Source organism: Schistocerca serialis, chromosome 1 (genome assembly GCF_023864345.2).
Source record: "Schistocerca serialis cubense isolate TAMUIC-IGC-003099 chromosome 1, iqSchSeri2.2, whole genome shotgun sequence".
NCBI lineage: Eukaryota > Metazoa > Arthropoda > Insecta > Orthoptera > Acrididae > Schistocerca > Schistocerca serialis.
This window is the reverse complement of record NC_064638.1, coordinates 35,861,591-35,889,010: the sequence shown is the minus strand read 5'-3', so window position 1 is coordinate 35,889,010 and position 27,420 is coordinate 35,861,591. Positions and strand designations below refer to the sequence as shown.

At 37.6% G+C, this 27,420-nt stretch overlaps 1 protein-coding gene across 2 annotated transcripts in view; it reads left to right on the top strand.

The window, feature by feature from the left end:
- LOC126461210 (uncharacterized) overlaps window positions 1-26,665 on the top strand; it is a 168,190-nt gene extending 141,525 nt beyond the window's left edge. For both annotated transcript variants that reach the window (XM_050095978.1, XM_050095979.1), the window contains one exon: window positions 26,411-26,665. In XM_050095978.1, the coding sequence (XP_049951935.1) occupies window positions 26,411-26,476 (66 nt within the window). In that variant the 3' untranslated portion in view covers window positions 26,477-26,665. The remainder of the gene's footprint in view (window positions 1-26,410) is intronic.
- The last annotated feature ends 755 nt before the right edge of the window (window positions 26,666-27,420 follow it).

The following is a 27,420-nucleotide window of genomic DNA, read 5'->3' as shown; positions in this document are numbered from 1 at the left end:
TGTTTTGTTACTCCAAAATGATTAGGCAAAACCTTAGTACATAACCAGTTAGTAGTCTTTAACAAGTACAGCAGGTGATACTTCAGTATCAACAATGTAAAGCTGAAACTAATGAGAAGTACACAAGCAGTTTTCTTCATCAGGAAATGTATTTTAAATAATGTTATTCCAACTTTTGCAGTAGTGAAGATTAAGACAAGTAGTGTTGTGTCAAAAAAAGTGAAAGAACGTAGTGAAAGGAAATGCCTTCAAGATGACGCATCTCTGAACAGACAAACTTATTTAGCACATATGCAGTTAGCTGAGAAGATTTATTATGACAACTTTAATGAAGTCATTAGTGTTGTAAATGATTATGCCACACGTGAAATGCAAGTAGTTGTAACCAGAATAAGAAAATTGAGAGACTAGAAAAGAAACAAAACCCTCCACATATTGGTAATACAGTTTCTCTTTTTGAGCTGTGTGACACAGTAATTCATCTTACTGTCATTGTATTTTCAACATAAGAAGTAGAGTCATTAGGAAAAAGTCTAAAATTTAATTTGCATTTTGAACTAGATGCAAAATAAAACAATGGAAACTCCACGTAGGAATATCAACAATGTCAGAAAAGCTACAGATAGGCACAATTAAAAGACACTTACACAAAGCTTTTGGCCATAGCCTTCATCAGAATGAGAGAAACACACACCATTCATACACACAAGCAAGCACACTTCACACACACATGACTGCCAACTTCAGTTGCTCAGTCCAGAATTCGTAAGTGTATTTCTGTTTGTGTAAATTACGATCTCATATTGATTGAACTGATATTTGTCATAAACATACATACCAATGTTTGAGGTGTACAATAATTTTATTTTTGACATTGTTTGTTACATGATATATGACCCATCTTTATACTGAGGTTTAGTTTGTCGATATTTGTAATTTCTCTAACTTGTGCCAGAGGTTGAGGTTAGAAGATAATTGGTCAGTGCCTGTGTTCTAGGTTGTGTGATAGAACAACATTAATACTGTTGTTGTTTGTCAATGTTATGCTCCTTCATTGGTACCATACACAGTCCAGGCACATTAATGTGATCCCTGCCCATGTTTGATGTCAACCATTCATAGGCAGCAGGTGGCAGCACTAGCAGTGGAGGGTCTATAAGGCGTGTTAGGGCAATGAGGAAAATAGTGTAACCATTGTTGTAGTGCAGAAACGAAGCAATTTATCTGACATGACGCTCCTTCAGTGATACCATACACACAGTCCAGTCACATTAACATGATTGTTGCCTATGTATATCATCAATGTGCAATAACCACTCACAGATGGCAGGTGGCAGCACTATCAGTGGTGGGTATATTAAGCATGTTGGGTGTGGGGGGAGGGGGGGGGGGGGGGCAGAAAATCTGTGCAATCACTTTTAATTCAGAAACAGTGTGATTTATCTATTGTCCAAATGGACATGATCATTGGCTTTTGGGCCAAAGGTGGAAGCATTTCTGAAACAGCTAAGTTTGTAAACAGTTTGTGTGCTGCCATGGTTAAAACTTACTGTACATTTAAAATGGCATTATGTAAAAAACAGCACCAAGACAGTTGTGGTGCACCACAGGCTATAAATGAGAGGAGTGGACAACAACTTTGGAGGTGCGTATGGAAGAATGTATGTGCAACTGTTGAGGAATTGACCACCCAGATGAACCAAGGGGCTACCAACAGTATCTCCTCGATGACTGTTCAGTGAATGTTGCTGCATGTGGACCACCACAGCAGACACCTGGTTCATGTACCCATTCTGACTACTGTCCACCAGTGACAAAGGCTGAAGTTTGCACATCAGTACCACAGCTGCACATCAACTGGACGTCCAATAAGTGGTGACAGGTGGCCTTTTCAGAAAAAACTATACTTTATGCTACATCTGACAGATGGCTGTTAGTGTGCACGACATGAAGTGTTCAAAAGCAAACACCCTACAACAGTCATTGGAAGGGTCCAGGTTGGAGGAGGAAGCATGGCACCCCCTGCATGATCTTGTCACTCTGGAAGGAACAATAGATCAACACAAGTATGCACCTATCCTTGGGGACCATGTCCACCCTCACATGCAGTGTGTTTTTCCTCAGCATGATGGCTTCTACCATCCTTGCAACGTGTCTCACTGTTCACAGTGTATGTGCATTGTTTGAAGAGCACCAGAATGAGTTTTTTCATACTCCCCTGACCACCAAATTCTTTCGATATTAACCCAGTCGATAATCTGTGGGACGACCTTGATCACGCTTTTTCTGCCTTGGATTCTCAACCGAGGAACCTGGCACAGCTGGCCACAGCACTGGAGTCGGCACGGCTCCACGTCCCTGTCAGTACCTTCCAGAACCTGTCTGACTCTTATCATGCACAAGGTTGTTATTCAGTCTTTTGACAGGTGGTCACAGTAATGTGACTGGGCAGTGTATATGCTGATGTTTTGTCTAATAACACCATAGAAATACTGTAAATGGATAAAGAGTTTTTAATGTAATAGAAAAATTTGTATCCTTGACATTGTCTATGATTATATAAGCTTGTGTAGTAACAATATACCATTGTTATAGTAGTAGTAGTAGTAGTAGTAGTAGTTTATTCATCCAGAGACAATTTACATTGAATGGATTTCGTCAAAAAAATACATAGTATATATACATACACACATATAGGGTGAACAATACTATACAAAATACAGATGTGCATAGTAGACTACGTAACATCAGACCACATTGAAATAGCATGTACAACTTTGATTATTTACATTGATGTATGAGAAAGACTTTTTACATGGAATACACAGTTGATATTTAGATATAACACATACAATTCTAGCACTTTTGTACATATTATTTATTTAGATCATAGCAACAGTCAGATAAAAATTACTATTGGCACAGAGTACATAAATATAATTGTTTAGTATGGAGCTATTCCAGATATTCTTTTACACTATAATAGCAGTTGGTCATTAAAAATTTGAATACTGCTTCTTTAAATGAAGACAATTTTTTTAATTTCTTTTATCTTTACCGGTAGTTTGTTATACAATCTACTTCCTTGTATGTTTGTTTGTTTCTGCGCCAAAGCCTTGTTAACTCTTTTTATATGAATGTCATTGCACTTTATTGTGTTGTAAGTATGTAGATCCAAGTTGGATTGGAAATTGTTAATATTTCGTTTTGCATTAATTATGCTTTTCTGTATATAGAGGCACGGTAGGGGTAGAATATTCAGCTGTTTAAATAATTGCTTTGAAGGAGTTAGCCTTGAACTGTTGGTAATTATTCTAACAGCTCGTTTTTGTAGAGTGAAGATGGCTTTGAGATTTTTCATATGAGATTACTGGTTTTCTATTCATTATCATATACAATTGTTCATGCGTATTACTTATCCCATATTATACAGAACCTGATGTTTACGTAGTTTGCATACTGAGGTCTAGGTTTTACGATCACTGATTGCACTAAGGGTCTAAGTAGTGTAAAATGCAATTTGCGATCATTGTATAAAGTCTACGTCTAGATTATAATGTAGTTTTAAACTGCTTTCCTATTTTTGTAGTTTACACCTATTCATATTGATTGAACACATGGTTTTTTAGTCATATGCTGATATATGTCTTCATACTTATAATGTATCAGTGTTTTAGTTTTAGAAAAAAAAATGTGTTTAATGTTATATGATACCTGCTGTGTAAAGCATCCACATACCAAGGTTTAGGATATTGTAATTTTACAGGCTAGTGCCTGAAAGGGTATGTTGTAATTTTACAGGCTAGTGCCTGAGAGGGTAGGTATAAGATAACTGATTAATGCCTGTGTTTTAGCTTGTATGACAAGACAGCTTCAGATTGTTGTTGCTGGTCAACATATCACTCCTTTGGTGACTACTATATATAAGCTCTAACATCATCCTCGCAACACTGGAAATGGATAAAAGTTTTTAATATAATGCATATAGCGGACTTCACTATAGTCCTTCACTTGATAAGTTCCTGACCTTTCTCCATTAGTGCTATGGTTCCTCAAAATGAGTACAAGCATGTAATTGTAATATTATTAAACCTGACAGCTGCTTACCTGTTCTTTATGCTTTAGAGAAAATAATGTTTGATCTCTAAGAGAGTCATGGAGGTTTATGTCTTTAGTAACTCGTAGCTTAAGTAATATAGTGCTCACAATTTAATATGGTTCCTGCTGCGAGTTAGGTTCATATTATAATAGAATCTTGGATTGTTTTTCTTTTCGACTGAACATTGTGTTCCGATATCTTTATATAATTTTTCTTGTTATATGAATTACCAGTGTTTCCGTAACAGAAAAATTTGTGTTCTTGACATTGTCCTGTTTATAGTGAACCAATGTAGTAACATAATATAAATGTTATGTGTGACTATTGCTTCTGAATTCAGTAATATATACAACAGTTCTACATTTCTCTTATGCTATCTCATATAGTTACCGATGCTTAAGTCCTCTGTATACTAACATTTAGGTTGGCTGAAATTTGTAATTTAAATGATTGCTGCCCAGTTGCTAGGTTATATGTTGGTCGATTAGCACTTGAGGTCCAGGATGTACACTAATACAGTTTGGAATTGTTCTCATCTATCTATATTATGCTCCTTCAGAAATGAACATATATATGTTCATATATCTTCATAAATTTTATTGTACACAACATACAATGAAATTATCTTACACTTAATAAGTGGGCTGTGCTCAGTTTATTTATTTTTGACATAGCCACATAATTACAAGTTACACAAAAGAAACATGTTTTCATGACATGTATGCTAGTGATAACTAACTGTTTGTTAACTAAGGTTAGACATTTATGATTTACAAAACATTAGAGACTTATTGGAGAGACCTACTCCTTTATGGGATGTTAGCTAATATATTATGCTTTAGGTACCCCGTATTTGTAAGTACCACACTTTGAGAGATAATGGCAGAGAAGGTTGACAGGCCCAGCCTTGCACATAGAGTTTCAATGCAGGTCACAATTTGCAGAATTATCCCCAGAATTGATCGTGACCTTTTGGTTCTGAGTCAAGTGGAAGGACTGAACCAGAGACTTAAAGGTTCTGTGACAAACTAGGCTGCAACTCCCTGGACCATAGGGCTGAGAATTGTAGGGTCCCCCTAAATGGATCAGGTGTGCACTGCACATCAGAGGCTGGGGTGCACACAACAGGTTTTTAGATTAGGTAACTCTCCATCCAATCCAGATAACAATAGCTGTAGGAAACTGAGAAAAAATGTGTTAGATCAAAAGGAATACCTCCCATAGGTGAGAGTATTAAAATCCTAGTGGTACACTGTTGAAGCATTCACAACAAAGTGCCAGAGTTTGAAGTGCTCATGAAAGGCAGTGAAGCTCACATATTACTAGGTGTGGAAAGCTGGTTTAAACCTGAAATTGATAGCAGTGAGATTTTTGGGGAAAATTTAAGTGTATGTCAAAAGGATAAGAAAATGGGAAATGCAATAAACAAGAAACTCAAAGCCACTGATGTATAAATTGAGGCTGCATGTTAAATTGTTTGGGCAAGACTCAGTATCAAGGTTGGGCATAAAATGAGAACTGGATCCTTCTGTCGCCCACCAGACTCATCTCGTGATGTAACCAAATACTTTACAGAGGACCTCAGTTCACTTGTATGTTAGTTCCCAGATCATACTGTAATCATCAGTGGAGACTTTAATCATCTGACAAATAATTGGTAAAATTACAGTCAGTATGTCAAAACTGTTATTAGTGGCCATGACACAGTTGTGACAACAATGGTTACCAAAGTACAAAGGTCAACTAAAACAAGCATAAATATACATATGTTCAGTAAATTAGATAAAAAGTCAGGAGCATCATATCTCAATGAGGAAGCTGAAACTTTCCACACAGAGCAGGAACATGTAGAGGAACTGTGGCTCAAGTTTAAAACAGCAGTTTACCACACACTGTACAGATATGTATGCAGTAGAACAGTTCATAATGGTAGGGAACCTTTGTGGTAGCCAGTCATTGTTAATTAACTTCTAAATAAACAGAGATAACTGCATAATAGGCGTTAAAAAGAGCATATGGCTGTAGATAGAGAGATGCTGAATGAAATGCATTTGGCTGTCAAGAGAGCAATGCATGATGCCTCCAATGACTATCATAGTAGAATACTGACGAACAATCTTTTACAAAACATAAGGAAATTATGGCTGTAAGTAAAGGCTGTTAGTGGCACCAAAGTTAGTGCCCAGTCGCTAATGGAAGAGACAGGAACTGAAATTGAGTGTAGCAAAGCAAAAGCTTAAATGCTTAACTTCATTTTCAAATATTGCTTTACAAAGAAAGAGCCAGGAGAACTTCCCCAGTTTAATCCTAGTACCACTGAAAAGATGAATAAAATAAGTATTAATAACAGTGGTGTTGATAAACAGCTGAAATCATTAAAATTGAACAGAGCTCCAGGGCTTGATGGAATCCCTGTCGGATTCTATACAAAATTTGTGGCTGGGTTAGCCCCTCTTCTAACTATACTCTATTGTAGATCGCTCACATGAAAAATTGTGCCCATTTCTTGAAAAAAGGCACAGGTCACATCTGTCTACAAGAACGGTAGTAGAAGTGATCCACAAAATTACCAGCCAATATCCTTGACATTTATTTGTTGTAGAAATTTAGAACATAATGAGGTATCTTGAACAGAATGACTCTTCAGTGCCAACCAGCATGGATTTTGAAAACATCAATCATGTGAAACCTAACTCGCACTTTTCTCATGTTATGTGTTGAAAGCATTTTATCAAAGCAGTCAGTTAGATGCTGTATTTCTCGATTTCCGAAAAGCATTTGACTCAGTATCAGAAATACACTTATTGTCAAAATTACGACATATTGGGTATCAACTGAAATTTGTGACTGGATTGAGGACATTTTGGTAGGGAGGATGCAGCATGTTATCTTGGATGGAGAATCATCATCGGATGCAGAAGTAACTTCGAGTGTGCCCCAGCCAGGCATTTTGCAGATGGTGCAGTTACCTGTAATGAAATACTATCTGAAAGAAGTTGCATGTATATTGTCAGATCTTGATAAGACTTCAAAATGGTGCAGAGATTGGCATCATTGCTACAAATGTTACAGAAATGTAAAATTATGCACTTCACAAAATGAAAAAAGGTAATATTCTATGACTATAATATCAGTGAGTCACAGTTTAATTGACCAACTCATACAATTACCTGGGTGTAAAACATTGTAGAGGTATGAAATGGAATGATCACATAGATTCAGCCATGGGTAAAGCAGGTGGTAGACTTCAGTTTATTGGTAGAATGCTATGGAAGTGCAGTCAATCTACAAAGGAGATTGCTTACTAATCAGCCGTGCAACTGGTTCTAGAGTATTGCTCAAGCCTGTGGGATCCATACCAAATAGGACTAACAGGGGATATTGGATGTATATGGACAAGGGAAGCATGAATGGTCACAGGTTTGTTTAATCCATGGGAGAGTGTCACAAAGATACTGAAGAAACTACACTGAAAGGCTCTTGAAGATAGACGTAAACTATCCCGAGAAACTTAATGAAGTTTCAAGAGCCAGCTTTAAATGATTACTCTAGGAACATACTACAACTGCCTATGTATCATTCACATAGGGACTGTGAGTATGAGATTAGAATAATTGCTGCACACAGAGAGCCATTCAAGCAATCATTCTTCCTGCCCTCCATATGTGAATGGAACAGGAAGAAACCCAAATAACTAGTTCAGTGGGATGTGGCCACGCACCGCACAGTGGTTTTCAGAGTATAGATGTAGATGTCATTGTGTTTCCATGAATACTGCATATATTCACATGGCTGACAACACTGATACATTATAATACAACGTTCTTCCATGATATACCTATATTGTTTCCACATCACTGATTGCTGACACTGTATATTTTTGTATATCACACATCTTGAATATGACGGGGCATGCTGTGTATTGTATTCTTTGGAGTTCTTACACACACACATGTTTATTGATGTTCCTCTGTTTGAGGTCAGGGCTCATGCTATGTCTTTCATCCTCAGTTTTGAGTTAACCCAATTTTTTGCTATTTAGAATCGTGGTGTATTACATATGTTTATGAAAACATCTTGTAAATTTGAGACTTTCAATTCAGCTAAAGGAAAGATGAACTTCTTATTCATCTGATGTACTGATTTTTGTAGTTCACTTGAATTATTTTTATCCTATTTACTTGATCTCATGTGTACATTTCATAATTCATTTTGTTGATAGTCTTCCTGTGATGGTGGTTGTTTTTACTGCAACTGGTTAAGAATAAAGAATACTCTGTCCAGTCACATTAATGTGATCACCTGCCAAAAGCCTCAATAACCACCTTTCACAGAGAGGACCACTGTGAGATATGCAGGAAGAGAGTCAGTGAAAGTACCAATAAAGATGTGGAGCTATGTTGTCTGTAGTGCCATTGAGGCATGGTGCCTTATATCACTCATCTTTAGAGCCTGTGTATTGGGAGAATGTCTCATGCATGCACAGTGACAGATGGTCTGAAGCAGGTTCAGTCAAGTGTGTAGTTTTAATTTTCATCTGCTAGAAGACAGTAGAGGACATAGACATTCAAGAAACAGGCCAAGAGAATTTTTTTGTGAATTGTTCTGCTTATTTCTTGAAGTCTTTTTTGTTTATTTATGTTTGTACAGTTTTGTGTATGCTTCTGGTAATGTGAATGATGCATGAACGTGGTGTAAAGTAAGTATGTATATCATTGTTCTATTGATGAATGCTGTACGAACTAGTGTGAGAGAGTTTTAAGACAGTGTGAATGCAGATGACAGGGAATTTTGTATCATAATATGTTAAGTAAGTTTATGGTAAAAGGAAAGCTAATTTGAGTGCAAATGAAAATAGTTAATAATGTAAAGTATAAACAAAATATCAGAATGTTAAATATTTATTTTGGGAAAAGTACAGTTCGAAAGTGTGTTATTTGTTGATTGGTTAGTCATAAAAATTGTGGACTAACATGGGAGAATAATGTTTTTCTATTGGCCTTAAAGAAAACTAACCAATCAGAACAGAGTATTCTTCACACATCCTTTCTCTTGGAGATGTAGAATGCTTACAGCAGTCTAAAGTAGTGGGACCCCAGCCTTTCATAGTATGATCGTGTGTAGTATGAGCTCCGAAGGAAGTTATAATTTGCTGGTTTTAGTTGTGCTACATATTTCAAAAGTGTTTTAAAGTGAAGGCATATTTATTCCAGTGGATTTTTTTAGAATGTACAGATTTTTTAAGTAATTTTGTGTATGCGAAAAGGCAGTAATTCCACATGGCATATTGTGCTGGTCGGTGACTAAAAACTTGAGTGCAGTAGACACCAAAAAACTTAATAGTGTGGCAAGCATGTAGCTGTTCAGATTTTGGGAAATATGTTGCCATAAACTTGATAACATGGCTGGAAGGGTTTGTGGATGACTGTGTTAAGATTAGCACAGGCCTGGCAGTGAACAAGTACATTATCAAGGTTCAGAATAAACCAAAGTTTTGCCAGTATTTCATTCAAAATTAAGACCTTTTCCCAATTCTTGGAATAGTTGCATTGTATGCAGCCTGGTGCAAGTTGTAGTACAGTAGATTTCTGCTCAGCTTTCCTACCAGCGATCTGCTCCAATGAGTTCACAGGTAGGTGCAGGTAAAGGAGAAAGGATTTGCACCGCCGCACCATGGCCAGCTGTTCGATGTTGCTTGACTTCCAATGGTACAAACAGTGTGAATGAGGCTGACCCCATACTATGAATTGAGTTTAAATCCATGGAGTTTGGTGGCTAGGGAGTACAGTAAACTCATCCTGGTGCTTTTTTAACTATGCACATACACTGAAACCTGCATGACATGTTACATTGTCTTGCTGGTAGATGCCACCTGTCAAGAAAAAACAAACTCCATGTTAGGGTGGACATGGTCCCCAAGAATAGGTGCATACTTGTGTTGATCCATTGTGCCTTCCTGAATGATGAGATCATGCAGGGAATACCATGAAAACATTCCCCAGACCATAACATTCCTTTCTCTGGCTTGGACCCTTCCTGTGACTGTTGCAGGATGTTTGCTTTCAGATGTATCATGCCACACATACCAATGTCCATCTGTCTGATGGAACATAAAATATGATTCATCTGAAAAGGTTGTCATCTACCAGTCAGTGGACGTCAACTTGCGGTATTGATGTGCAAAATTCTAGCCTTCATTGCCGATGAACAACAGTAAGCATGTGTGCATGAACCAAGTGCCTCCTGCATAGGTCCATATACAACAACATTTGCTGAATGGTCACTGAAGAGACATTGATGGTAGGACCTTGCGTCATGTGCAGGGTCAGTTGCTTAGCATTTGCATGTATTTTCACCTGTACACATCTTTGTAGCTGTCTTTCACTCCTGTCAGCCATGGCCTGCGGTGCACTACAAGTGTCTCCGTGCCATTTTTGGCTAGTGCCATTTTGTCATGCATGGTATACTTTAACCATGGCTGCATATAAACAGTTTACAAACTTAGCAATTTTGAAAATGCTTCCACCCTTTGCCCAAAAGCTAATGATTATATCATTTGAACATCACATAAATCACTATGTTTCTGCATTATGATAACGACTCCACTGTTTTCTGCAACCCCTCAACAAGCTTTACATATCCCCCACTGCTAGTGCTGCCACCAGCTGTCTATGAGTGGTTATGGCACGTTACATTGAACATAGACAGTGCTCACATTTAATGACTGGACCATGTAATTCATACAGCTGATGGCTAAAATGAAGTTCTTCAAGGATCTGACAGCTGCAGCAAGTCCCCTTGCTAAAAATTAGTGGTTTTCTTGTTTGTTTAGTGACATTCCAGTCTGCTTTGATTTTGTTTTCTGCCTTTCCTATAAATATATCATTTTGGGACTTTTTTTGTTTGTAGTACTCTCACATTTTTGTTTGACTGTGTGTGGTCATAGTTTTAAAATTAAGGATGTTTGTGTGTTTTTTTATGCTGCCAAGGTGCCTGTGGGTTGTTAAGTAGTTTTTGATCTCAATAGTCACTCAGTTATTTTTCTTTTGTGCTTTAATGGCTTTTAGTATGTTTGGAAACAGTTATACAGATCTGAATTTAAATAACAAAAGAAAGTTTGAAAATTTTCCATTCATCCTAGTTTCCTTGTACACTTCTTCCCATTTTTTATTGTTCACCTGTGCTTTTGACTCCAGAGCTGTAAGCCTGAAGGTCACTCACACAATGTGCATATTATTGTGAATAAATCATCATGGATGACAACATTTTTTTAAGTGGGCAATTTTAGTGAGAAATCTGTAAATTGGTATTTCTACTCAACTTTTGTAGATAAGTTTAAATGTAACAAGGTCAATGAGGTAGCACATTTTCCATAATTGCTGCTCAAAGTGCCACCCCAATTTCAACCAGTGATATATCCACCACAAAACATTTTTACTGCCACATTCATTTTTTATCATGAAAGTTGTTGTAATAAAATATGATTAATATTAACTTTCAAGCTTGAAAAAGCAAATTTTTAACTCCTAGGCATTTGTGTTGCTTGAAAGTAACTTTTGTTTAAGGGATAATATTTAGCTTCAATTGTAAGCAAGTTTGGTGCTGTAAACATGTATTTGTTGTAAATGGGTGTGTGAGAATTAATTTATTTGAAGGCTATTTAAATGGGAAATTTGCATCAGAAAAATTGGTAGTAACTCTGCGGGTATCAATGTTTTAAAACAACTGGTAACCCCATCGACAAAGGGCCATGCCTTAGTGCTATAAATTTTAAAAAAAGGAAAGGGAATTCCAGCAATGCTTGAAAGGAAGTTAGGAGAAATAATTTTGGACCAAATAAAGCCAAAAGTCCTACAATTTTATGAAAATGATCAGTATAGTAGCATGTGTCCAGGGGTCAAAGATTATGTTTCAGTTATAATTGAAGGACAGAAGATCAAGAAGTAGAAATGACTCCTACTTTGCAAACTGAAAGAACTATTTATAATCTATTGAGACTACAATGGGCCTGAAATTGGATTCTCAAAATTCTGTAAATTCTGTCCAAAATGATGTGTGCCTATTTGCTCCTTTGGAACACATGTAGTTTATGGATGTACGACACATCAGAATGTCAAGCTAATGTTACACAGAAATCCAATCCAAGAAGATTAAAATGCCTACTAAAAAAAACTATCTGTAGCTTAGAAATGAAAGACTGCAAGCTCCATCATTGTGAAAAGTGCTCTTGTGAAGAAGCAATGGAAATATTTTTGACAGATGTGGTCAAGAATGATGATCCTGAATGTATTATTGAATGCAAGCAGTAGGTCCACACTGAGAGAGAAACATTCGACACAAAGCACGTGGCAACTGAGGATTTTACTACAGAATTGACAGGAAAAATATGGAACATTTCATGCCATCACTACATCCTGAAGCATCATAGACACCATTAGTAAATGATCAAAGTCAATCTGAAAATGGGAGCTATTGGGTGCCAGATGCCGTGCAATCCCTCCGCTGGGAAAATCACCAGGCCACTTTACACCCATCTGTAGTTTATTGCAGAGGTGCTGAAGATATCCAACATTTGAGCATATGCCTTTTCTGCTGGCCAGGAGAAAAATTTCAAGAACTTCATCAACTTATACAGGGTGAGTCACTAACTATTGCCACCTAGAATATCACTGAAATTATGATAGTAGTTGAAAATTTTGTGGGAAAAATGTTGCATGGGACAATGGGGGCATGATATGACATTGGTTTTTTGTTGCTAGGTGGGGTCGCTTCAGAGATATGAGGGTCAACTTCATTTTTTTTCTAAATGGAATGCTAAAGTTTGATACTTACTTTCTGATAGTGGCTATCGAGACGAATCCAATGATGTGTAACAGTAAGGTCTCTGAAGGTCAACAAAGGTCTCAAAGATGGCATGAACGTCCATTTACAGAAGGTGTTGGAAGTGATGACCATTGGTATCAGAGCAGTGCTGCAATTTTCTTATTATAGATTGAGTGGTATTCCTTATCACTTCGGCTCTTAATGAAGCACATGCTCTGACAATTCTCTCTCGTATATCATGCAAATAGTAAATATTCTCCAAACACGGCATATCCATCTAACGTGCCACTGATATGTAAACACCATTTGACAGTTTTGCAATACAACACTAATTGAATGGTAAGACTAGTATCATCAAATCAAGTGATTGTGAATGATGTATTCCTTCGAAGAACAAGTCGATATGCTTCTCATTTACGGAGAATGCCAATGAAATTGGGAGCTAGAGACTTATACACTGAAAGGTATCCTCAATGTACTCACCCTACACATTGTACAGTTAAATATGTGTATGATAAATTGAGAACCACTGGGTCTTTAATGTGTTGGAAACATATCTGGCAAAGGAAAGTTACTAACAAGGAAACGGAATATGGTACTCTTGCCACTGTGTTTCGAGATCCTGTGCTAGTTTACTGCAGATTGCAAGGGAATCAGGCATGAGTCAGAGTAGTATTGTTTATCTTCTGCATCACCATAAATATCATCCTTACCATATCAGTCTCCGCCCAGAGTTAAGGGGTACAGATTGTATCCATCGCATTGAATTCTGCTGATGGGCTCAACTTCAGATTCAGAGAGATGACACATGTATTAATTTGATTTTATTTACTGATGAGGCTATATTCATGAACCATGGAAATGTTAATATGCATTACATGCATTATTTGGCAACTAAAAATCCATTTGGCTGTGGCTAGTTCCACACCAAAAACCGTGGTCGGTGAATGTATGGTGTGGGATACTGTAGGACAGAATTATAGGCCCCTATTGCATCAAAGGAAATCTTAATGGTAGGAAGTATGTCACATTCCTGCAAGAAACATTAGGTCTGTTATTGGAAGAAATACCCTTAGGAACAAGGAACATAATGTGGTATCAACACAATGGGTGTCCAGCACATTTTTTGCGGATGGCTAGAAATGAGTTGCAGAGACGATAGACAGTTCCCAAATCATTAAATTGGACATGGAGGAGATGTCTCATGGCCGGCTCATTCACCAGACTTGTCGCCTCTGGATCTTTTCTTGTGGGGATTTGTAAAAGACATTGTTTATAAAGACATTCCAACTATGCCTGAAGATATGTGAGAGAGAATTGTCAGAGCATGTGCTTCGATAAGTGCCAATGTGATATGAAATACCACTCAATTCATGATAAAAAGATTGCAGCCTTGCATTGACATCAATAGTCATCACTTCCAACACCTTCTGTACATGTACGTTCATGCCACCTTTGTGACCTTGTTGACCTTACTCTTACACATCATTGGATTCATCTTGATAGCTGCTATCAGAAAATAAGTATCAAACTTCAGCATTCCATTTAGAAAAAAAAACGAAGATGACCATCATATCTCTCAAGTGAACCCACCTAGCAACAAAAAACCGGCATCATATTATGGCTCCCATTGTCCCATGCAACTTTTGTCCCACAAACTTTTCAGCACCTATCATACTTTTGGAGCTATTCTTGATGGCAATAGTTAGTGACTCGCCCTGTATAATCATGAAAATTATTTTGGTAGCAAAACTGAATGGAACTTCTTCAGGACAAGTGATGGTAAATCACTATGCCGTGGAACAGCAAAACAATTTGGCAGCAGGTGCCACCATTCAGCTGCCGCAGGGAAACCAATTTTTGACACCATTTGACTTATTCACATTTTGTGAAGAGAATGTGAAGGAAAAGGTGGAAGCTGGAATTGCAAGAATGGCTTAAGAAGAAAGTTGCTGATCTGTGGTATCATGCCAAGCACCTGTTCAGTACTGAGGAAACTGGATAACAAGGTGTGCGGTTTGAGAATGGGTGTGTCGGCCCGAAACTGGTAACCACTGTACTGTAAAATCGAATATCAGTGTAACTGAAATGGATGGGGAAAAAAAGAAGAAGAAAAAAAATTATCCAGTTTCTTCAAAGGAAAGATTTGAAAATGGCAAAATCATTCCTTGGACAGGAAACAGTCGCCAATTTGTGCCATCTGATGAAAAATAACTTTATATCAGCAAAGTTTCAAATGATATGGCATCATTTACAGCTAATGCCAACCATAATGTCACAAGCTGCTTTGGAGAAAAGGGTTTGAATCTCCAACCTGAAGAATATATAGCCTGTATTTATGACAATAAATGGTGGGTTATCACTTGAACAGAGTGATGTGCTAATAGAATCCATGCATCCCAAGGACCCTGCACATTCATTCTATTGGCCAGATAGAAAAGACTATTGCAGGTTACCAGAGCAGCATATTAGCACCAACATTTCTGCCCCATGCACAGCAGACTTGGGAACATGATAAGAAACCCTGGAACAGGCTTGTGAATATTGCAGAACAACCCAATTCAGGCTTGGAAGCTTGTTCAGAGAGACCCACCCATGGCTGTTTGGTTATGGCTATCAGGCGTGTCCCTTTGGCAATGGTGTTACCAATTTTTTTAAATAGATAGTATCAGAACTATTACCAATTTTTCTGAACTGGTAGTAGCAAAGCCACCATGGACAATGCAAGTTCCCTGTTTATGTAACCTTAAAAATAAATTAATTTTCACGCATCCATTTACATAAAATACATGTTTGACATGTCACAATTGCTTATGTTTGAAGCTAAATATCATCCCTTAAACGGAGGATACTCTCAAGCAAAACAAGTGTCCAGGAGATAAAAATCTGCTCTTTCTAATGGAACCAGTAAGAAAAAAAATTGATTGAACACCATTTTCAGATATTTGACCCCGAATATTGGTCAAATTTGGCAATAAAATATAAGTACAAATATCTCATAAACTAAACAACTTGAAAGTTAATATTTATCATGTGGTCTTACATCAACTTTCTTGATTTTTTAAGAATTGAAATAGAAAAGTTTAAGGCCACAAATATCAATGGTTGAAGCACCCATGCCATAAGTTTATTTTACCCACTTTCAGCAGCAATTGTGGAAAATGTACTGCTTTATTGATATTGTTAAACTTGGACTTATGAGCAAAAGTTGAGTACAAATGCCAGTTTGCAGATTTACCATGACAATTAGTAGCTTATAAAGGGTTGTCAAACATCTACATCTACGTCTATATTCTGCAAACCACTATGTAGTGCATGGCAGAGGCTACGTCCCATGGTATCAGTTATTAGTGTTCCTTCCCACTCCATTCCTGTATGAAGTGTAGGAAGAATGATTGTTTGAATGCCTCTGTGTTTGCTGTAATTATTCTAATCTTATCCTCACAATCCTAATGAGAGCAATATGTAGGGGTTGTTGTATATTCATGGAGTCATCATTTAAAACCAGTTCCTGAAACTTTGTTAATAAACTTTCTCAGGATAGTTTACATTTGTCTTCAAGAATCTGCCAGTTCAGTTTCTTCAGTATATCTGTGACACTCTCCCATGGATCAAACAAACCTCTGCTGCCCTTCTTTGTGTATTTTCAATATCTCCTGTTAGTCCTATTTGGTACAGATCTCACACACTTAAGCAATATTCTAGAACTGGACACATGAGTGATTAGTATAGAATCTCCTATGTAGACTGATTGCACTTCCCCATTATTTTACCAGTCATGCATACAGCTGAATATCATGTAAACCATTCTTTAAAGAACTCAGGATCTTGATCTGAGGTTTTCCTGGCATGCACAAACCTTGAAAATTTCTCGGGTATTCTGCCAGATAGGATTGTCCAAAATGCGCGATATTTCAGCAAGCCAGCTTCTCACCATCTTCAGGTGTTCTTGGTGTCTGATTGATCTCTGATGGATGTCGACTTTATGTAATCTCCACCCCTCTCCCACAGCCTCTGTCTGGGTGCTTCTGAGCGGTCTGTGGCTGGTGGTGGGGGGAAGGGTGGCTTTGGGTGGTGGGGGAAGCGTGGCGCCCCACGATGGATCATGGACCGCAGTCCTTCTGCGGCCATGGCTGCTTGCAGAACTCTGCCGTCATGGTGACAATGCTTCTTCTTCTTCAGGTGTCCTGACAGGAGCGGATTTCCGTGTAGATTGTCATTATGTTTTAATCATACTCAAAGCTGGATCCCAGGCCTTGCTTAACTTGAAACTGCTGTCTTTATTAATTAGTTCATCATGCAGCCGGATCTCCACTGCCTCTTTAAGGATACAGTCCCAGAAGGTGATAGATTGATCTGACACCTCTGTGCCATTGTAGTTCATGTCATGTCCATGTGAGATGCAGTGCTCTGCCACTGTGGATTTGGTCAGCTGTGCGTTGCCTGAGTAGTGTTTATGTTCACTACATCTCTCCTAGTTTTCCGGATGGTCTGGCCTATATACATTTTCCTGCACTGGCAAGGGATGCTGTAAACTCCCAGTTTCTTGAGTCCTAAGTTGTCCTTGACTGATCCTAATAATGTTTTCGTTTTAGATGTAGGGCAAAACACGCACTTGACGTTGTATTTCCTGAGTATTCTGCCGATCTTTGCCAATGTGTTTTCGACATATGGTATAATTGCCTTCGCAACTGGTTTGTCTTCGTTCTCGGAAGGCTGCGGTCTCGGCTTCTTTGGTCTTAAGGCACATTTTATCTGTCAGTTGTTGTAACTGTTATGTGGAACATGGCATACAAGTGCTGCAATTCAGTTGCTAGGCTGTCAGAGTCCGAGATTTCGCATGCTCTGTGCACCAGTGTGCTCAGAATGCCCTCTCGGTGTGAAGGAGCATGACAGCTGGAGGCATGCAGGTACAAATCTGTACCTGTATGCCTCCAGCTGTCATGCTCCTTCACACCATGTTATGGTGACCAATACAAGTTTCTTTGTGGACATCCTTGAAGAGATCTGGCCTTATTTGTTGCCCTTTGATCCAACATATTTCCATCATGACTGGGGTTCTGAACTATCTCTTCCAGGTAGTATTCAGATAAGGCATTTATAAATATTTCACAAGATGTCTTCCACACCTGCCAGTAACATAACTGTAATTTTCCCAATTGACTGTTGGATGAGTAAAGTCTCTACTGAAGATTACAGTATGATTGGGGAACTTGCGTATAAGTCAACTGAGGACTTCTTTAAAGTTTTTGGTTACGTTAGGAGATAAGTGTGTGATGAAGCAAGCTGAGATATCTTTACTTCCTCTCTTGTTTTGCCATCTGCCTCCTTAAATTCATTTTGAGTTTTAACTAATTATTACTAACATACAGGAGTATGATCTGCATTTTCATAAAACAGAAAGGTTAGCCCTAAGTTTTAAAGAATGTAGCACCAGATCTAATTTTGCACTTAGTTTTATGTATGTCATTAACTGCCTGATTTATTTTGACTATTCCTAGTTAATATCTTTTGTTATAGGGTGAAATCAGTAATTGTTTCATAACTTAAATTCTGTTGTTGACTTTTCAACAAATATTAATTCTTTACTAATTATAAACATTTGGAGGAAAACCACTACTATTGTTAAAGTATTTATTTGGCTCTATTTGAAAACATATTAGCAAAGCCAGCCCTTAATTAATTCCAAAGTAATTACCAGGTTTGTCAAAAGTATTGTTTGTACAACTATATGTGTTAATTTCATCATTTAAACAAATAATTCGGCTTAACCCTTGTAGTAGAAGAAACTATTAAAAAGGGAAGAATTTTCCAATGTATTCAGTTAATTGAATGAGCTATGTTTTAATTGTAAATTTCTGTAACTTAAACATCAAACAATGTATAGTTTCAGTGGCTATTATTGTGATGATATATAAAGGCCCGATTTTTGGTCCTGAGACAATCAGTCCACAGCCGAGTTTCAGACAAGAAACCTGTGTTGGTTAGAACAACAACACTGCATCAACTTAACTGTGAAATAAGTGTAAGACAAATAGGCCATGTGTTAAAACAATGGCAGTGTCTGTTCAATATGTACCATATTATTCTGCAAGAACTGCATGGTTAGGTTTTTGCCACTCACAGAGCTTCTGTGGCATCATGATATCTCCCAACCATGTAGACAACAGCCTCTGGATGTGCACACAAAGATGATCAGGAAATGACATTTTACAGTAGTTCCAATACTGAGAACAGGTTCAGCCCCCTTCAGGAAGTAACATCCTGCAAGAATCTCACGTACACTCTGTTTCTATCCTGGGAGTAATTTTATGTGTGCGGAAGAGAGCAATTGAAAGTATGGGTTTATGGTACTGCACACTTCGTGCCACTATTACTTGCTTATTTTACTGCAGGATGAGGCTTAAATTTGGATAAAAAATTATCTCTGACTTATAGATCACTTACATATGACAATTATGGTTTTTTTGTCACACTGGAAAAAGAAACTTCATTTACTTCAATGCTGATATCCTACTAGGTGTACAACTTTGCTTCCGCAATTTTTTCCCCAACATTTGAGGCTTTAATGAAACAAATTGGTTACATATGTATCATTAAAATTATTTTCCAACCCTGGCCACTTCTTTCTCACATCTTTTGTGCAGTGTATGAATCCTGCGTCAAAAAAATTGTTCATCTTTTGAAGCAATCCACGAATCAATCCAATTTGTGACTTCTTCATGAGATAAGAAGTGTTGGTCAGCCAGGCCATGTGCCATTGATCTACATAGGTGATAGTCAGAGGGAATAATGTCTAGAGAATATGGTGGGTGGGGTAGGACTTCCCATTTTAATGTTTCCAAGTATGTTTTGACCTCTTTTGCAATGTGGGGTCAAGCGTTGTCGTGCTGCAAAATCCCTTGATCGTGCCTCTCGCTGTATTACGGCCATTTGCCTTTTAATGCTCTGCTCAAACACATTAACTGCATTTGATAACAAGCATCTTTGATTGTTTTACTTGATTTTAACACCTCATGGTACACGATGTCGAGTTGGTCCCACCAAATGCAGAGCATGATCTTGGAGCCATGAATATTCAGTTTGGCCGTCAATGTGGAAGCATGGCCAGGATATCCCCATGATTTTTTGCATTTAGGGTTATTTTAATGAACCCATTTTTCATCCCTGGTCACAATGTGATGCCGAAATCCCTTCTGTTTTTGCCTTTGAAGCAACTGTTCACAAACACACAAACGCTCTTCAGCATCTATTGGTTTCAGCTCACATTGGACCCAAGATCCTTCTTTCTGAATCATGCCCATGGTCTTGAGATGTTTTGAAATGGCTTGCTGTGTCACTCACACTAATTGTGCCAATTCTTCTTGAGTCTGATGCGAGTCTTCACTCAGTAATGTCTCCAATTCTACATCTTCGATAACATTCTCTCTTCCATCACTATGCCAGTCTACGACATTACAATCACCATTCTTGAAGCATTGAAACTACTCATGACACATTCTTTCACTAGTGTCCTTAACATATGTACTTGAGAGTATTCGATGAGACTCAGCTGCTGTTTTCTTGATATTGAAACAAAACAGTAACACCTCACACAAAATTAGGCTCGTCAACTGACATTTTCGATCAAGAACAACTTTATGATGCAGACACAAATCGACTGATGTTTGAATAAGGTTATGTTGATCAAGGTCCAAGCTAACTGCCTGATGTCTGCAATCTGTTTATTTCGACCGCTACTTACTGTTGTCGCCACCTATCGGCAAACAGCAGAAGCAAAGTTGTACCCCTTGTGTAGGAGAATTATTGTTTCTTGTCACACTTCAAAATAAAACACTTCATTTATGTCAGCAAAGTAGGAGTCAGGATGCCCTGAATGGCTGATTTATGACCCATTCAAAGAGTGGCTTGCCAAAAAGGATGAGAAAGAGACTGAGTGGTGTGCTCAATGACAGCAAAAACTCTCACTGTTGCTACCAAAACTGTATGTTAAGCTACTGTGGCAACACATGGATAATATTTAAGCTCAGCCTTGTAACTGTCCTCTCCTACTATTAAGCCTTCAGTAGTCTTGCAGTCTCTTGAAGATGATTGTCTTCCAGTTGTTAAAGCATCTGTCAAAGACATGTCAGATAATTGTTATCACATTGCAGTAATTAATTTTTTTTCTCTTCATATTTATTTATACTCTGTGGTTCCTATTTGATAATCAGCTTTGTCACAAGCAAGAATCTAAATATTCAAACCAGGTTAGTGAGTTACATTCATAGGCAACATATGATGAAGTCCTCTAGTGATTGAATAACACATGAATTCACACTATTCTGTCATTTATAGCTAAACTGAGACTGCCAACATGATATTACTGATATCCAAATTACATAGTGTTTACAAAATGAGTAAATGAAGTTGACATTTTTGGATGCTTATTACCAGCCCCTCACATGAAGTATTTTACACTTTGGATACTTGCTGCCAACTGACTAAGATAGAGGCTGTTCAGTTTAAATGCTAACTACAGACTGATGGTACTGCTGTGCATCTTGGCTATTTGTAGATGAGAGTAATATCAAAAACCATAAAATGTTGAAATACAGAGGTATTATCTTCATTTTTTTATTTCTTTCAAGCTGAGTCTCTATGGACTGCATGGTAACAATCAATTTCATATTAGTGTCTAGGTCTTGCTCTTGTTACAGCTTTGACTTCCTGCGAGTATCTTCTGAGCCCTCCAGGAAGGCCTGTTTATGCTCTTTGGACAAAGGTCCTCTCCGTCTTTTGGACGTTGATGCCATTTTAAAACCTTGGTGGGTGTTCCCCAATCTTCTAAATTTATTACAATCAGAAATTTCTCTCTCTGAGATAGCAATCTGCCTAAGATCTTTTTCACGTTCTTCAAACCATCTCAGCCTTGTTTTCTTAGGTTGGATGAAATTCCATATTCTTTTTGTTAGTCGGTCAACTTCTATCCTCATGAGATAACAATTGTCTTTTCTTAATGTATGCTGTGATAGGTTCTGTCTTGCTGTACAAGTCCTCATTTACTCTCATTCGCCATTGTCCATCAACCCATCTGTTACCTAGTATTTTCCTTAATATCCTACACTCTTGCTTTTCCAGCCACTCAGCTTGACCTTGTCTATTCATGGTCAAACTTTCAGATACATATAAGCCCTCAGGTTCTACAACTGTATTATAACATCAGAACTTGGCCCCTATACTCATAGTCTTTTTGTTATAGGTATTTTTTGTCAGTTGGTATGACTGGTCCTAACTTCCTCATTGAGACTTTAATTGCTTCTTCATCTAATCCATTCTCCTGGATGACTTCACCGAGATACCTGAAATTCTTAACTCATCTGATTTTTCTCAGACTGGTGATCATCCATTCAGGTCCACCACAGATGTTCATTATATATCTTGTTTTTTGAATATAGATCTAACTTTTTCAGCAGTTTCTGACAGCCTCTTGATCTTTTTGACTGCTGACGCTATGTTGTTAGCAAAAATGGCCAGATCATCCACAAAGGCCAAGCAGTCAATGTACACCCCTTTGTTCTTAGGATCAAGTCTGAACTGCTCTTCATTTGTTTCTTTTTGGGCTAACAACTTTCTCCACTCTCAAAAGACCTTTTCCAAGGTGCAGTTGAAAAGAAGTGGGGATAGTTCATCTCCTTGTCTTACGCCTGCATCTTTCAAATATTAACATAAAACTCAAGAAAATTAAAAAAAACACGAAGATGCAGTAGAAAGTGATGTAAGCTTGTTTAAGAAAGATAATTATAACCAGAAAATAATAAAAATAATAGGTGATACTTTACGAAGTTAATTTAATGTACATGGGGATTCACAAAGACCACCAAAAAATTTAAATAAAGTGAAATTTTCTGATTTGAATAGTTAACAAACTGACAATTGGTTTTAATCAAAGTCAGCATTTTTGGAATTAGAAAAATCTGAGGTAAAATTGTACTGAATTTTGGAAATCACCATTTGAGATGGAATTTTCAGAATTTTCTGTAACATGTAAATTTTGAACAGAAACACTAATCCACACCTATTATAAAACTGGACGTACGTATGAGGGTGTGCGGGAAAGTAATGCCTCCAAATTTTTTATTCTGTTCTCAATATCAGTTGAGGTATTAGATGTCATGCATATTACTCAGTAGACTTTCCTGCTTCAGTGACACAAGCCTCAACCCTGTGCTGCTGAAAGGCTTTGAATTGAAGTTCGTAATGTGGTGGTGCATAATGTAAGTATGCCAGTGTCGAAGAAACAGTATGGCATAATCAGGCTTCTAACCTTAGTAAACGTGCCTCCAATTGAAATCCGTAGAAGACTGGAAACTGTATGGTTATGATTGTATTGACATCAGTAATGTGCAATGATGGGTTCTTCATGCTCACAATGAAGGAAATTATAGTGCTAATACCAGCTTGGCCCCGTCCAATTTTCATTTGTTTCCAAAACTTAAAGACCACTGTTGAGGACTTCACTTTGATGGTGCTGTAGTGATATAAGCAGAAGCAGGGTTGCAATTGTGTCAATAAAGTCAGACAGTCTACAGTGACTGTATCAATAAACTGGTCTCTCATTAGGAGACTAACTGGACCAATTTCAACCAAACTTGGTACACATATCACATTGGTGATATCACATTGGTGAAAACGTGCATGACATTCAAATAATCAGACTCTACTCCTCCAGTATTTGAGAATCACAATGCTTAGTGATTTGCATCAAAATTTACACATAGTTTCAACCACTTATGAAACTTTTTCTCGCTGACAACTCCCAAAATACGATGAACAGAAAAAAGTTAAATGCATACTACATTTTCACAATTCATGCAGTGAAACTGCCACATCAAACATGATGTTTTTGTTTATTACTTCCTTACTACTAACTGTATTCATGACATACTTTGCAGACAGTATTTAAATATACCACTGAATGTACCTGCAAAATTATGACTGGGAGGTCCCATCTGGGGAAGTTCGGCCACCAGACTTAACTGTCGCTGTTGATGAGATGATGATGAGGACAAGCGGAGAAAATCTCCAGCCTGGCCAGGAATTGAACCTGGGCCTTCTGTATGGTAGGCAAACATGTTACCGTTCAGTTAAGCAGGCAAGAGATATGATGTCTTAAACACCGAGGTGCATGACAAACTGCTGCCTCAAGCATGACATTTAAATTTATTACTTGTTTTCTACTAACTCTATTCACAACACATTTTGCAGGCAGCGTCCATATATGTTGCTAAATGTACCTACAAAATTATATCATTGTACAACTGATAGTTCAGGAGGTATGACATCATAAACACTGAGCTGCTTGTAAACAAATGCACGGCAAAAATTGCAATGGGTAAAAGGCTTTTCCTAAACCCCAGAATTGATTTCAACCAAACTTGGTACATGTGTAACTTACTGCCTGGAAAGAAATAAGTAAAGAGGAGGAGATGGACTGAGAGATGGAGGAGGAAGAGGTGGACAGAGAGAGGGGAAGAGTAGGAGATGGACAGGGAAATGGAAGAGGGGGATATGGACAGAGATAGAGTGAGGGGGATTTAGACAGAGAGAGATTGAAGAACATAGAAGGGGAGGAAGAGGTAGAGGGGGTAGGAGAAGAAGGACTTATAGGGGAAAGAGGAGACAGACAGAGGATGAAATATCAGATGGACAGAAGATGGAGGAGCAGATGGACAGAGTGGGGAGGAGAAGATGGACAAAGAGAGGGGGTGGGGTTAATTATGCTGCTGTTACCAGTAATTGAGAAACTGCTCAGTGAATACCAAGGTTTTAATAATCTCTGCTTAAATAAGAAATTGAATATTTCAAGTAACTATATTAACAAAACAGAATCAAATGAGAGGAAAAAATAATATTAAAGTCAGGAGTGGTATAAGAACAAGCAGGATAGTCCTTTTTTGCTCTGTTACAGCCTGCACTCCATTAACTGGCTGTACAATAGCTAATGGAAATTATATTTGCATAAACATGAAGAGCATGTGATGCTCACAGCTGGCAGCAGACTATGTACTTTATTTTACCTTGCTACCAAAAATTTTCTGTTGTCTGGTATTTTAAACTATTCACAGTTCTATCCAGAGACTAGAGGAAGTGGTGTAAATAGCTTACTTCACATTTCTTGAAGTTTTCCTGCCAGACAGGATTGATATGTTGGCTGACAACCTGTGGATTTGCTGACTGCTGCTTGCTTTGTTTTGCTCTTAGATGCATATAGCTTCGGCTATGACTGATGCTCTTGTTGCCCACAATGGTATCTCTGAAGCATATGTGTTTGCTCAACAGTATTGTGTAAAGTGGTTTAAATTCTACCACAAACTCACCTTAAAGATGGCTGTAAGGTTATCAGCCAAAACCTAAATATCAGAAGAAGAAATAATTCTGTCATGGAGGCATGCCCAAAAGAAAATTGGTTAAATAGCTAACTTCATTTGTGGTTTTCAGTACAGTATCTCTGTGAACAAACACCAGAGTCCTCTGGCCCAGAGCCAAGTGGACAGTCTCAGCCAGATGTTTTGTTGGTCTTGTGAAGAGCTTGGCTCAAACTGTACTACTTGGATTGCCAAGTGAATGTGAAATATTCATTTAGGACTTTTGTTTTAAAGAAAAGGTTAGGCAAAACTCTGAGATCGCCAGGCATAAACCTGTGATCTGAGAGGCAGTTATTAAAAACAGCTGAATAAACAATTTTTTATGGTGAGAACATTAAGATAATTTTTGTTAATTGTCAAACCAGTTGCTGCAAAGTTTCAAAACTGACCTCTCTCCAAGAAAGCGGCTTCCCCACAAAGTACAACAAACTGAGACTTGTTTGAAAAAGAGCTGGCAGTGAATTGAGCACAATGTAGGGAGATAGGCATGTGTGTGTGTTTGTCTATGTGCATGTTTTTCCTACAGCTAGAAAAAGTAAGCTCCATACCTTTTATTTGTGTGCCTGTTGACAGTGCTGCACTTCTGCCTTTCAGTGAGTTGTCTCCTTTATTCCGAAATTATTCATAAACTGAAAGGTAGGAAAATTTAGGCATGATACTTGTATCATAAAGTTTGCTATAGCAGTTTGACCTCGAGAGAAATTAACAGTCAGGGTCTGGTTCTCGTGCAATAGTGCTCATTAAAGAACAGTAATGAAAGTACACAGTTGTGTCCTCTTTCTTCACTACAAGTGCACAAAGTGCCATAGAGGAGAATCAGCCAAAGTTTACATTCATTCAACAGCCCAATAATCCATGCAAGAATGCCAATTGTGAAGACTTTTCTAATTAGTTTGAAAGATTGTACCAGGATGTGAAATTTGAAGGCAGGTACTCTGAGAAAATATGGGGACAACTATTTGGAAAAGCAGTAGTCTGCATTTGCTTTTTAATTCTTTTAGAGTAAGCCTTATACAGCCACAATACACTGGCTATAGATATGCATTTGAAGACTTATTATCATTTTGGAATTATGTTTCAGCTTTTATTTGGATCAAATTCTCCTGTGACACAATTTGTGTCATCAATGCAGCGATTTCAAGATTGAAAAGCACTTCAGCAGTCTCTCCTTGGAAACAAAATTTATTTATTGATGTGTTCAATTAGTTTTGTTTTAATGGTTGCTGTTTATTTTCTAAAAGATCTGTTTCTGAGATTGTAAAAAACATTATAAAATATCATTTGGGTCTTTCTTAAATGCTTATGGGTTCATGCCTTGTTAAATAAATTTGTGAAGGGTAGTGGAAAGCAAAGTATTTTCTTTGTCCTGTTGCTTCAGAGAATGTGAATGTGTAATATCCTCAGAAGTATAGAACGACTGACATTGTTTGTAAGTCCTAGTAAGCTAAAAAAATACAATGGATAAGAGTGGTCAAATAATGTTGGTTATGTTGTCAAAGCATTAATCTTTCATGTGAATGTGTGCACTTTTTCATTTTGTGTTATGTTGGTATCAATAACATCAAGTCTTATCATTCATGATAATTTTTTCCGAAAAATAATGCATGTGAGTCAAGGTGTGTGGGACAAACTTTGCATACACTTTTCTTTTCTTCAAAATATTCTGGAGAATATCTTGAATATTGATTTAGACATGTTTCTCCATTGCAGTTTGTGACACAACTATGTTGACACACTGCAGCTGCATGTTCACTATTAACACTGCCTGTTCACAACTCACTGATTTACTGCACACCTTTTATTTACAATAGTTAGTGCAAGCAGCTGCCACAGTTACTGCACTGATGTTGCTCTAACACCAAAAATGAAATTAGTCTTGGAACTTGTTGGGCAGCTGCTATAGGCAGTTTTGTGTGAGAACTACAGTTATGCACAGGCCATATAAAGAACCTACAGATTTTTTTGGGCTAAATGAAATATTCTTTTTTTTTTCAATCATATTGACCAACTAGGATCATGTTGACAATTTCAGTTCCTCTTCTTCCTTTTTTGTTGTTTCCTATTTTTCCAGTATTCCCTCATTTTCTTCCC